Below are 13507 nucleotides of genomic sequence, written 5' to 3'. Positions count from 1 at the left end.
AAAGTTCAGTTAAGAGCATACTAACTAAATATGTCTGTACATCTCTAAAACTGCTGCTCTGCAGAACACACTGATACCCTCTCACCCACAAAATTAATAAAAAAAGAAAAATTGATACCAGGAAGTACTAAGTTCACAGATTTGTCTAAACTGTTTTTCATGGTTTATTTTTTATATAACAGATCCTTCCTAACAACAGAGGTTTTTTTTTTCAAAAATATTTTATGGTTGGGGTGTTTTTGGTTTTTGTATTTTACCTGCATGTATATCTGTACACCACATAGACCTACCCGACACCCCATGCAGTGTCCAACCTTTGAACTTCCAGTCCTTCCTGCCTGTTGTCCACTCCATTAGCAAGATCAAACAAGTAAAAAACGTCTCTGGGTATGTGAAGTATTAATATGCTAATGAGCAGGTAGGATGTGTGTTCTGGAGACCATGAGAGAATTTCAAGTGCAGTGTCCATGAGTGACCCTGAGCAAGTCAGAAGATGCCATAACTACTGAATGGCAAAGAGTATAGTCTAATGGAGGCATTCAAGGTTGGATGAATGGCTGCATTGCCTATTTATTCATTAATTTACATTGAACCTGCCTAGATCTCATTTACATCCACATTTAACCACTAAGGAAAAAGCCCTGGTTTCCTTCTGTCTTTCCTCTCCATTAAAACTCAGTGTCCCTGTGAACTTTTGTTGGGATCATCGTTATTTGCATATTGTTCCCAATTGCATAATGAATGCATATTCCTGACTCATCCCAACTGCCCAGTGGCCTCTGGCCTGTGCCAGTCACTTTCTCCTTGGAATTTCTGAAGCGAGTGTTATGCAAGTCCCCTGTTGCTCACTGAGCCATTAGTAGAGACTCTCTCACCCAGAATAGGCATTACTAAATGTGTGATGACGACTCAGTCCAATTTCAAACCAAGGTTGGGACCGGCAGCTCACTCTTAATTGCCTGAGTCATGCAGTTTTGATGTCTCAGTCTTTAAGTTAAGGCTCCAGCTGGGTTTGAGATCCTTCCTCAGCAAGGAATACTTTAGCTGCAAATGTCAAAAATCGCCAGGATTGGTTCAGAGTCTTTCCAGTGAGCTGTGCTTAACTGATGGTCCACTTTGATAAATCTAATGCCATCCGCTCGTAGCTGGCAGGGGCTTCTGCCTTTCGGGTGGTCACAGAAGCTAGGAGTAACAAGGCAAAGAAACAAAGACACAGGGGCTACCTTTTCATCTGGATGTGACTTCTCCATGAAGTACAGGCATGTAGCCTGGCTTCTGGTTGTTTAGAAATTGCCGGTTGCAAGGCCTTCTAGCTGCAAGGGATGCAGCAATGTGGACTAATGGGCTATTTGGTTCTTATCCATCTCCTGTCAAGGGAGGGGAGGAAGGACTTGAGAATGACCTTGGGTAACTTACACAGTATCTGCTACAAGGAGTTTATGCTTTCTTCCCAAGGGAAACATACATCGGATTTTGTTTTGGAAAACTTCTAACTGAAAATTTGATATGCCTTGCTAGCTAGCATGTGTCACCAAGGCAACTACTCCCCTATCTGCAGGAGATACGGCCTATAGGGTTCTGTCATCACTACATTGTGTATATACTTTTTGTTGCTTTCCTTCTGTAGAGTGTGCACTCATCCACAGAAAGAGGTCATTGACAGATTATCAACAGATCATGAAAAAGATGGAGTGATCATAACGATAGTGTACTAAGAATTACTTAAAGGTTATGAATTGTTTCTGGATTTTCCACTAGATAGTTTTTTAGACGGTGTTTGACCAGGTAATTCAGAGTGTCATCACAGTATTGTAGAATAAAATAGGAACTACATTTTAAGTCTATAGTCAAAAGAAGACTTTTTGTGTATGTAGATCTGAATTGATGAAGTAATCAGTGTAGAGGATAATTTGCCTCGTTCAACCTGATTCAGTGATGCCATGACAAAAGGTACTATAGATATGAAAAGTCATAGCCGTGTTTTTGCTTTCTTTTGTTATAATTACCTTTATTGTACTTGTAATAGGGTTCTTGGAAGAGGGAATATGTTTGCAAATTGCAGGCCCTCAAATGGCAGTTTTGCTACTGAGAGTTTTTATGCCAGATCAACCCACAAGTATTTATAAGAAAAGTTGTTTGTTACATTAGGAAAATCTACTTCAAGTCTTTTTTTTTTTCTGAAAAAGGGGTGTGCATTAACAAAGAACTCATAACACAACTCTACAGCTTTGCCTAATTTTTAAAACCAAAAATGACCTGATAGTCTAAATCAGAACACCTACCCTTACCAGCCACCCTCTCCTGCAATCCAGGTTTCTTCTCACCAGATCCTACAACTCCTGAATTCATCTGCTTGAACATTTGCCTATATTCATTGTTTCTGTAAGTGAGTGGGACATGGTTCATGTCAGTAAGGACACCATTTAGGAGGCCGAGGCAAAAGGTTCCTAATGATATCAAGGTCATCTTAGGCTGCTGACCGGAACCTTCTCTCAAACCAGTATAAACAAATGAGTAAAGAAATAGGCTAAGAGTGACCTTGTGTGTTTACTTTTGGAATGGGAGTGTTCTTGACTTCACCTTCCTTGGGCTGTCCTTTGTTGACGATTTCCTGGGGACCACAGAAAACAAGCTTACCTTCTTCCGTGTTTCTTCATGTTCTCTGCAAGTAACAACAATGATCTCAGACATTGCTTTTCTTTGGAACACACTGACTTACTCAGTTGGAGAACTCTGAATCCAACGAAGGGGAAAACATCTGTTCATCTCAGGTTGTTTTCTTGTGTTATTGGTGCATTGGCGTTTGTTTGTTTGTTTGTTTGTTTGTTGTTTCTGTCTTCATGGCTGTATTTTCTCTGTGTCTCTCACTTTGATTCTGGGAATCTCTCACAGACGCTTCTGTCTTCCTCTTCTTCCCGTACATCGGCATGCATAGGTCTGAGCCCCATCTTTTTTCAGTCATGCTCCTCTGGCCTCTTATTGGTCACAACATGTTGGGAACTGGCTTTTGGTTATTTTTATCACTGCTGAAGTGGAGGCCAGATAGTAGATCGCATTCTCGTACCCATGAATATCAGAACATCTCTCTGCCATTTCTTTTCTCCGGTTTCTATGATAGCAGGAAGAAAGAAAAACAAACTAAATGTTTACAGGCTGTGAAACAACAAATAAAACTTCTAAAGGTCCTTTATTCATTTAATTGGGCAGGAGGTACCAACACATTCAATTATCCCTTACTTCGTGACTTCAAACCCCTACCATTGTGCCCAACAGAGGAATACATGTGGCCCCCACTATCCTATCATGCAGAATAGCTTCACAGACCAAAGGACCCTCAATGAACTGTGAGTTCACTCCTCCCTGAGCCTCCACCCCACAGCCACTGATCTTTTTACTCCAGCCTTTGGCCGTACATGGAATGTCAGAGAATGCAAATGGCAAAACACTTTGCTTGACTTTCAAAACAAGGAATGAAAGCTGGTGTGTGAATCCTGCTGCCTAAGGAGACTCCCAGGTGGCAGCATCATATGCAATTATGTCAGGTTCAGCCTCGTGGGAAATGGCGATCCACCTTCATGGTAGCCTTTATCCTCCAGCAAAGTACAACCTTTCACTGTGTCACTGGTGACTCACTGCACCTCCTCACTGCACTCAGATACTCTTAGGATGGCCAGGAGCTCCTGTTTCCTTAGTATTTCTTAGTATTTCTCACTTTAAAACCTAGAGAAAGCATTGGTAATATGTAAGCTGACGGCCTTTGCAGTTGGGGGATGGGATGAGAGTGTTCTGCCATCTTATCATCTTTCTGTGACTGTTTCTTGCCCGGCTTGTGAAGAAATGGCTCTGCCTCACATTTTCACAGACTTCTCCCCGCCCTTCTGTTTTCTGTTGCTGTGCTCAGCTTTACACACCCATCTCACCTTTCTTACATCACAGAAGAAACTAACTGGCCTTTCAGCTGGTGGCAGAAAAACATCTTTCCCGCCTGCTAATGCTTCCTGTTAGCCCTAAAAGCTCCAATTAGAAGTCGTAAGAGGGACACGTTCAAGATTCTCGGAGAAGATGCAGCCTCATTAAAACACAATTGTGTGCTTCTGCTTTAAATAGTGTCCAAATAGATAAGTGAATTCAGGTCCGCCTAAATTTAATTCCAGAAATCAAAGCCACAGCAATAAGAACTGGACCTGAGTTCTCTTAGGGCAAGTAATTTAATTTCTCAGCCAGTTGAACTATTATGCATCTCAGTTCTTAGTTATTATGACAGTAAATTATGCCGACAGAGGCGGTGAGGGGTGATGTGCATATAATTTCTTCTTTTTCCTGGCTAAGCACACACCAGAATGCAGATGTCTTAAACAGCTTTTCCCTCAGCCAAGGCTTCCGTTTGGAGCTTTAAAAGCAGTGTTTACGTAATAACGGAAGATGGATAGACACCTCAGGGAATCCAGCTGTGTATATGCTTCACCCTACCTGACAGCCCAGGGCTAACCAAATCCTGGACTGTATACCAGTGATGAACACTGTCACAACAGTCATGGAGTGAGATCATGGGTAATTCATGGTTTATAGAGAATCCTGGCCTGGACTTAGCTTTTCTCCCTGCCATTGCTTTTGCATTACCACTGACAGTGGAGAAACAAAGGGAATTGTGACTGATTCGATTGGACAAAGAGGGGATTCCAGACACAATCAATTCAGGAATCTACCACCCTTCACTAGAAAAACAGCCTTGAGATTAAGTAAAAGACCCCAAGTCAAATCTGCGCCAGCTGTAGGTTTAGTTTGGAAATACGCCATCGGTGCTAGATGTGTGCACAGAGAGTTTTGTGCAGGCAATCAAGAAATCAATTAGTTTACCCTATTTATATCTAGGCAGATGGAGGCTTATCCTATCTGATTATCCATTTCTCACCTATTTCTTCATGGTCTTGATGAGAATGTGAAAATCAGTTATAGTCTCCTACCTATCAACACATTATGCATTAGCACTTCACTAAATTATTCATCTTAATAATTTCTTCTGTACATTTTAGTCAAACGTTTCAGAATATGTTGTGTTTTTCATCGTATTTCACCAGAGTTGGGGAAATGTCCCCTTGAAGAGCCCAACATAGTTTTATAGGATTTTTTCAAGTCCTGCATCCTGGGCTTGCACCCAAGGGCCTGCTATGCATCATTCATTACAGAACCTGTACAAAGTATCCCTGGAGTTGGAGGAAACCACACCGGTCCCTTGGTGCTACATCCATCTCCTTGGATTTCCTTTCCCTTTCATTTTCAGGACAGCATCTCACTGCTACGCTGTCAGACACTGACTGTGAGAGTCTTTCAACCTCTGGAAGCATGTGAGATCACAGCTGGGACCATTCCAGTCTCTAGCTCACATGATACAGTCTATGACACTGGACGCACACTCCTTTAGAGCTGAGCTGTGTCCTTCCTCAACACATCCAGAGCATCATGGTGTCACAGCTCATACAACCTCCAGATTTCCATTGCCTTTCCCAATGGAAAAGCACACTCCTTCTTGCTGGCCACACTCCACTTCGGGGTGATAGTTTCCGTGTGCCCTGTTTGTTGGTGGGGACACTGACCTGGCCATGGCCTCTTTTCCACTCTCTTGTGTAGTGCTTCTCATTTGACACAACTGGGCCAGAGAGTCTCAGTCTCAGCTGTTTGTCTTGTGTTGGCTTTTTGATGTGGTCCAGCATGTCTCTGTCCTTTCCCAGTAGGCAATACAGGGTAGGCTCTCCCTGCTTTTATCTTCATCCGTGTGCTCTTGGCCAAGCTGGCATTGGCAGCCAGTTGCTTTCCGCACAGGTTCCTTAGTAGTTCCTTAAATTGTGTCCTAGACATGTCCTTTCACGATTTTATCTTGCCAATTGCTACCTGACCTGTGTGTGTTGGTACATAGATGTTTACAGCCATATTATCTCTCAACAGTCTACATAATTTTGCCTTGACCGAAGCGTCATATAATTGGAGTCAGAGTATCTTCTTTCTGCAACCATTAAACGAAGAGCTATGTCCACTTGTGAAACATTTTGTGGACCTCAGATAGAGTTCCTACTTAACAGCATTTTGACCTTCCTAGTGTTTTTTCATCAATCCCATACTCCCTCACGCATTACCAAAGTCCCTTGATTCTTTTTCTTCTTCACTTTCCTAAACTTTCATTCAGCCGAGTCTCTCACAGCTATTTTTTTATCTGTTCTTCCAGTGAAGACAAAGTAGTAGAAGTCGCCGAAGAGGAGGAAGTGGCTGATGTTGAGGAAGAGGAAGCTGATGATGATGAGGATGTGGAGGATGGGGACGAGGTGGAGGAGGAGGCCGAGGAGCCCTACGAAGAGGCCACCGAGAGAACAACCAGCACTGCCACCACCACCACAACCACCACTGAGTCCGTGGAGGAGGTGGTCCGAGGTAAGCCGCTGTTGGATTGCTATTTAACTGCCCTGGGATAAGAGATTTCAATCAGTGCTTCCCTTCTCCAGCCCCCTGCCCTCACCTCCCTCCCACCACTCCCCCAAAATCACAAGGCTTCTTCCTCTTGGTTTATTGCTGGTGTTGGTTTGGTTGCTATAACAAGCCGTCCAGCAGTCCATTTAAACTAAAACAAATCTCGCTTGCATAGTCACTTCTATGCCTTGTGTATGCTGTTGAAGGAGTCCTAGACTATATTTATATAAGACCCCACCTAGCCAGAAGGCATCAAATTTGAAAAGTGCTGAATCATGCCCTGGTGGTGGGCCTTCATTGTTCAGCACTGCCCGTTGCATCTTGGACCCCTGAGACTGGGAACTCCTTGATTGGAAGAACTGTAGTTTGGGTCATTCACTGTGCTGGACTTATAGACAATTCCAATGAAGTTTGCTCGTGTGAATAGCTTTTTATTAGATTTTACTAATTTTACTAAATCTATTTTCTTTTTGTTTACTGAGTCAAACTTTTAATATGATTTGGTAAGAATCACTTTATTTCGTGCTGTGAAGTTCAACATGGGCAATTTGTGTTACTTGTTTAATCGGGACGTATGTCGGCACCTTCTTCAAAACAGGTGTAATTCCCATGCCTCAGCGAATGCCCCTCCCGAGAATGTTGTAAACCAAAGAAATGAAGAAGACTTTTCATCTCCAGGAAGTGAAAGCAAATACTTTGATTATGTTAAACAAACCAAATGTTATGCCAACTAGTGTGTTTGGGGGTTGGGGAATTTAAATGGGTATGTGTTGGTTTTTTTTCCCCACAGTAAAATCTGCCTCTAGATCTAGACTGAGTGAACATGGGTTGACTTCATTTTAGTGTAATGCAGATGATGTTAGCTTTCGTCCACAAATGTTAAAAACGCAGTAAGATTTCCTTCCTTTTTGATTATGGTGTAATGATTACAGCTCATTAGAGTTTAATATGAGACACTGTCCAACCCAAGGACATCGCTAATTATTATTACTAGCCCTCCCTCTCCCTTTGCTGCATTTTAAAGAACTTTATTGAGGTAAGATTTTATATATCATAATATTAACTCATTTTCAATATATAAGAGAGTGACTTTAATAAATTTACTCAGTTGTTTAATATCACGGTAATCTCGCCCAGGGCCTTCCAGCACCCTAATGAGATCCCTTCTGCCCACTCACAGACTTGGTCCTCGCTCATGCCCATAAATGGCTGGGCTACTTTGGCCTCCATTGAGTTGCCTTTCTCTGAATACTTAATCCATAACTGAGGTTGTACCCGGCACAGCTTAATGGCTGACTTGTGTCCCTTAACAGTGTTTTCTGTTTTTCACTTGGAGTTTTTGGTTAGTGACGAATTGAACACTTAGATCTAATGGAAGTATTCTATATTGTTTAGGAAGAGAGTCCAGTTTCAGGTAGATGGTTTAGTTTTATCGTTTCCCTACTTAAGACAGCATGTGCAAATAGAGGTATCCTTGATCTGAATGAAATGCTCTTCTTCAAATGCCCAAGGCATCTTTTTCCAAAGAAATTTTCAAATGTCTCTGGAGGCCATGACTGGTAGATCTGGCCTAATGAATTTTTTAGCCCTGATTTTTCTCAGCAAGGAAAGAGGTGTTTTTTGTTTTTTTGTTTTGTTTTTTTGTTTTGTTTTGTTTTGTTTGTTTTTGGTTTTTTTGTTTTTGTTTTTTTTATTTCCCCACTCTGGGTTTCTTTTCTTGGAGTCACATCACAGTGACTGATAATCTGCAATGAAGTGAGGTCTTCAGAAGTAGAGGACACTTGTTGGCTGCCTGTAAGTCTGAATGGCACAGGTGAAGACCACACACAGCCTCATGATGACCATGAGCGCTGAGATCTAGGATGAAATCAAAGCCAAAGAAATGCAAAACCTTCTACTCTGTAAATTAAGAACACAGAGCCTACTTCAGAACAAGCTTCCAGGTTGGCTAACAAAGGTTCTTAAGTAGATGGCATTTAAGCAAGGCAGGGGAAGTGTCGCCAGGTAAATTTTGTTATGACGCACACACATCACAGTCAGTCGGAAAGAGCAAACAAACCCTGTGCTCTGGTGGAAGATAAGGGGCATGCTTGGGAGACAGGACTAGTTGGTACTCTGTGGAAAAGAATCTGGAAAAACTGGGTTGGGACAGATGCTGAGAATGATGGGAAATGGAGTGAATTTGACCGTCATGAGTCACAGGGGAACACGGAGTGGTGATCTTAGGCTTATATTCTAATCAAGATGGAATTTTCTCGAGATCTGTGATCTCGTTAACTTTCAAGTCTTGTTATTTTTCTGAATTAGTTCTTCCCTTTCTCAGTTTCACGAGTACCTTTGAATTTTAGATGTTTAGTTTTAGTATACAGTTTTCCATGTAAGGTGTAATTTTTAGATCTTCAGACAGAACATATAAAGACATGAACACTATGGAATTTTTCTCTAGAAAGCCTCAAGTTCAAGTGAGAACTACAAGAGATCTCTAAGCAAGATGTTTATAAGAAAAATCTAAAGCAAGCACTAATTTTAAAGATAAGCAGGAGCTGGGGATTGGCACAGGAGATAGAGTACTTGCTACAAAGGTAGGAAGAGCTTAGTTCAAACCCTCAGAGCCCGATGTAAAAAGGCAAGCATGGTTATGCAAGCCTGCAACCCAGAGCTGAGGACACAGGAAGTTTGTTGGGGGATATTGTTGGATGTTCTGTAGAAGACTCTGTGTGGAGAAAATAAGACAGTGTTAAAGCAAGACATCCAACATCCTATTCTGGAAAATACAGACGAACATACAACACACACATGCACAAACACACACACACACACAAACACACACACACACACACATTAATGCTATAAAAAGGTTTTTTTTTAAATGTGAGCACATTCACTCTATGTAAGGCTTATGGAGTTCACCAACGACATAAATTCAGGCAAATCTTTCCGAGATGTTAGAGGATGCTCATTAATGATGCAGATGTAGGATTAAGGCAGACGACCCTTCCCTGTGTATTCCTAGTGTAGAAGGCGACTGCTAATTCTTCTCCTTAGTAGGAGCCCCAGCAATGGCAGAGCCGATCGCACACTTTGTAAAACCCTCCCTGCAAAGCCGGCTTCCGTGCCTGGGAAGCAAACACTACCTGCAGAGAACAGATTAGTATTGCACTCTTATTATCAACGTCAATGTTTTCGCCTCTGAAAGGACATGAATGTGATTTACCACCATTCATAGAAAGAAAAATCATTTCACCATTTCAAGACTCCGGCAACTAAGCCGAGTCCTTACTGGGCTTCTTAAGAACTCGGTCCTTTCATAGCCCATTGGCTCCTGAGAGGACTAAGCAGAGGGAAGGAAGCAGAAGATATTTTTACCTGATCATAGAACTTCTAACCCCAGCTGCCTGTTCTGCATTACTGAGTTCAGAGAGAAGGCAATTCTTTGGAGGTAAGCTCGTTACTGCAAAATCCATCTGGTTGCTAAGCTTTGCTAATTAGGAAGATGTTGGATATCAGTCAAATGCCTCAAGTTGTTACCAGTTAAGGGAAGCAACAGTCTTAGACTCTTGTTCTCATTTTTTTCAGATCATAAGTCCGAGATGTGAGGGTTTTCTTTTCTGAAGTGTGAATGTTGTAGGAATTGGCTCAGCTTTGGCTTTTGAACCCAATTCTGCCTGTCCAGAAAAACGTTTTCCTTATGGTTATTTATTCAGTAAATATTCTTTGTGCCCTGCTGCTGGCTAAAGTCTTTGCTGCTGTAGAAAGCATAGCAGGGCTAGCACAGACAGGCTTCCACCTGCTAGAAGCATCCACGTTGGAGTTCTTTAGAACTTAGAAGTGCTCTGGCTCACCGTTTCCCTTGTTCTTTAAAGCCATGTCTTAGTCAGGGTTTCTATTCCTGCACAAACATCATGACCAAGAAGCAAGTTGGGGAGGAAAGGGTTTATTCAGCTTACACTTCCACATTGCTGTTCATCACCAAAGGAAGTCAGGATTGGAACTCAAGCAGGTCAGGAAGCAGGAGCTGATGCAGAGGCCATGGAGGGATGTTTCTTACTGGCTTGATTCCCCCGGCTTACTCAGCCTGCTCTCTTATAGAACCCAGGACCTCCAGCCCAGGGATGGCACCACTCACAGTGGGCCCTCCCAGCCTTGATCACTAATTGAGAAAATGCCTTACAGCTGGATCTCATGGAGGCATTTCCTCAAGGGAGGCTCCTTTCTCTGTGATAACTCCAGCTTATGTCAAGTTGACACACAAAACCAGCCAGTATAGGCTGTAATTCTCCTTTTAAGCCTTATAGCTGTAGTATGCAGTAGAAAAGTTATTTCCCCTATTTGAAGTCAGGGCAATTATGACTTAGGGAAACTTTAAACATACATTAGTCATATAAGTAGTAATTGATGAAGCCAGGATTTGGGTCCACATGAGCTAGGCTATTTCAGTTTCGTTAATGCCCAAATGATATTTTCACTTTTCTTTCTAAATACATACTCTTCTGTTTAACTTGCACCTCCTGTAAGTGCCTGTTCATTTGCTATGGACATGGATGCATCTTTTATTTCTGTGCCGTACATTCCTGGAATTTTCTGTTTTTAAATTAAACAATAGTAATGATCAGGTGTCAATGATCAGTAATACATGACTAGTGGTCACAATACTATATATATATTCCAGGGACCACAAGTAGCATGTTACCTATTTTTTAAGACAAAGGTTTTCCTGGGAGACACTCAACCCCACTTATTTAGATGTTGTCTCTGGCTATGTTCACGCTATAAAAGCAGAATATAGAGCTGAGGAGATGGATAATTACAAAGGAGATTATACTGTCAGAAAAGACCAAGGTATATACTGTTTCTTAATCTCAGATATTGTTCAAAGAAAGAATTCTACTTACTAAAATCAAGTTGATTTCAGTGTGTGTATGTGTGTGCGTGCGTGTGTATGCCCATGTGTATGCAGGTACATATGCATACATGTGGATGTGTGTGTAGAATTCATAGGACAACCTCATTCATGCATGTAGATATGTGTGTAGAACTCATAGGACAACCTCATTCATGCATGCAAATATGTGTGTAAAAATCATAGGACAACCTCAAGTGTTGTTCCTCGGGTGGTCCCAACCACCTTTTCTTGTTTCTAGACTTTAGGCAGTGATGGGAGGCAGGGCCTTTCACTGGCCAAGAACTGATCCAGTAGACTAGGCTACATGACCAACAAGTCCCACATATGTTTGGAATGGTAAGCGGTCCCGCCTTGCCTGGCTTTTTCTTAATGTGAATATTGAACTCGGGTCTTCATGTTTGTGCAGCAAAGAGTTTATGGACTAAGCCATCCCCCTCCCCTCAGCTCCATCTGTAGTATTTACTGGAGACATTTATCATTTTATGGCCTTGGGCCAGTCGAGTAACCTGCTTTTTATTTGCCTAACATAAGTGCTGACGTTGCCTTGCATGTTTTAAGAGTGACTTTACATGATCTATGATAAGCGCTTACCTAGGAAGACTTAGACTTAGTTGCTCAAGTACAGGTTGCTCAGATTTGAATCCTACTTAGCCCTGCAGCCTGGGAACTGCAAAATCCTGCACGATGCAGCAATGCAAGTAGTCCTGCATCCTCGTATGTCTCTGTAAAACTGGGGTTGATATCTAGCCACTCTGTGAGAAGCAAGTGGCTCCTAGTAACCCCTGGGAACCATTGAGCCCAGTTTCTGACAGACAGGAAGTCCTCAGCCTGGAGCGTGTGGTCACTGCGGTTGTAGTCATCATTCCAATACCTTGGTAGATTCAGAACATTAGACAACTAGTGTTTACTACCAGTCAGACGTATTAAAGGTAAACCAACAGATTGACATTTTAATTGCAGTGTGATGCATCTCTGAACTGTTGGTACAACAGAGCTGGGGTTTGTAGACAGCATTCTGTTACCATTAAAATGCAGCATGAACTGGGTCTCCTGCTTAAAATAGTTTTGTGTGTGAATCTATTCCCACATATCAAGATATTTGCAATTAAACTTTATATCTAGCGGCAAATTGAACAAGATGGTACTGAATGTCACGTTTCAAGATCGACTGTTTATTCCTTCCATCCATTTTATGCCCCGTGGGAGGAAATTCATCAGTAAGGGGACAGAGAGAGAGACACGGACACAGGTGACTTTTTAAACACTTGTGTTTGTGAAGCTAAAATCTCCGGTCTAAACCCTGGCTGGCTTATGTTAGCTGGCTGATCTTGTGAAGTTATTGCTCCTCTGTGGATAATTACTGAGAAGCAGCAGACAAGTATCAGGAATTGACATGAAGACATCCCCAACAGTGATGAGGCACATTTACACACTGGGCACAGCATTATTCTCTCGGGGCCCAGGGATATGAACCCAGGTAGCTCAGGTCTGTCCATCCAGATCTGCGTAGCCTCTTTTCACCCTGTGTGGAAAAGGGCATCCGTATCCTGTGGACGTTTTGACCCACTGACAGAGCATCAGAAGTAATGCATCTAACAAGCTTCATAAATAAAGCCATGTTGCTCTGTAGGGTATAAAAGAGACGAAGCTTATGTTTCTCCCCCATCTCCATTGGTATGGCTCAATAAAGGCATGACACAAGCAGCCTGGAACTCATGGGTTCTTGCTTTGTCTGTCATGCTCAGCTTTTTCAGACTCCGGAGAAACAGTAAACATGGCTTGCTGTGAGTGTGCCAAGGAGCTCAAAGCTCTAAAGTGTGTTTGGGGGTTGAGGGGGTAGGAAAAAGAACAGTAGTATGTTCGTTCTTCAAGAGCCAGCCATAGGCTTTTACCTCTGCTCTAACTAAGGCAGAGAATGCATTCACACATTCGAACCAAGGTGTGGCACCCCCTTTAATGTCGGGAAAACTGGTGTCAGCACTGGCCATGTAGGTGACAGGTGGCAGCCTGTTATTTTGTGCCCTGTGGCATAACAGTCACTGATTCTAAGCCATTCCATGCATGCTTTGCTTGGGCTGAGGGGTCCATGTAACTGTTGCTTAACTGTCCTAATCTGGAAAGCCTACTGTAGCAATTAGTGTGCTT

General features: G+C 42.3%; 1 protein-coding gene across 7 annotated transcripts in view; it reads left to right on the top strand.

Annotated features, from left to right (window-relative positions):
* The window catches only part of App (amyloid beta (A4) precursor protein), a 222590-nt gene that overhangs the window by 112509 nt on the left and 96574 nt on the right, over positions 1-13507 (top strand). For all 7 annotated transcript variants that reach the window (XM_006522873.3, NM_007471.3, NM_001198825.1 and 4 more), the window contains exon 6: positions 6221-6423. In XM_006522873.3, the coding sequence (XP_006522936.1) occupies positions 6221-6423 (203 nt within the window). The remainder of the gene's footprint in view (positions 1-6220; positions 6424-13507) is intronic.

This window comes from Mus musculus, chromosome 16, assembly GCF_000001635.26.
Source record: "Mus musculus strain C57BL/6J chromosome 16, GRCm38.p6 C57BL/6J".
Lineage (NCBI taxonomy): Eukaryota > Metazoa > Chordata > Mammalia > Rodentia > Muridae > Mus > Mus musculus.
The sequence above is the reverse complement of the archived record's forward strand: the minus strand, read 5'-3'. Positions and strand labels throughout refer to the sequence as shown.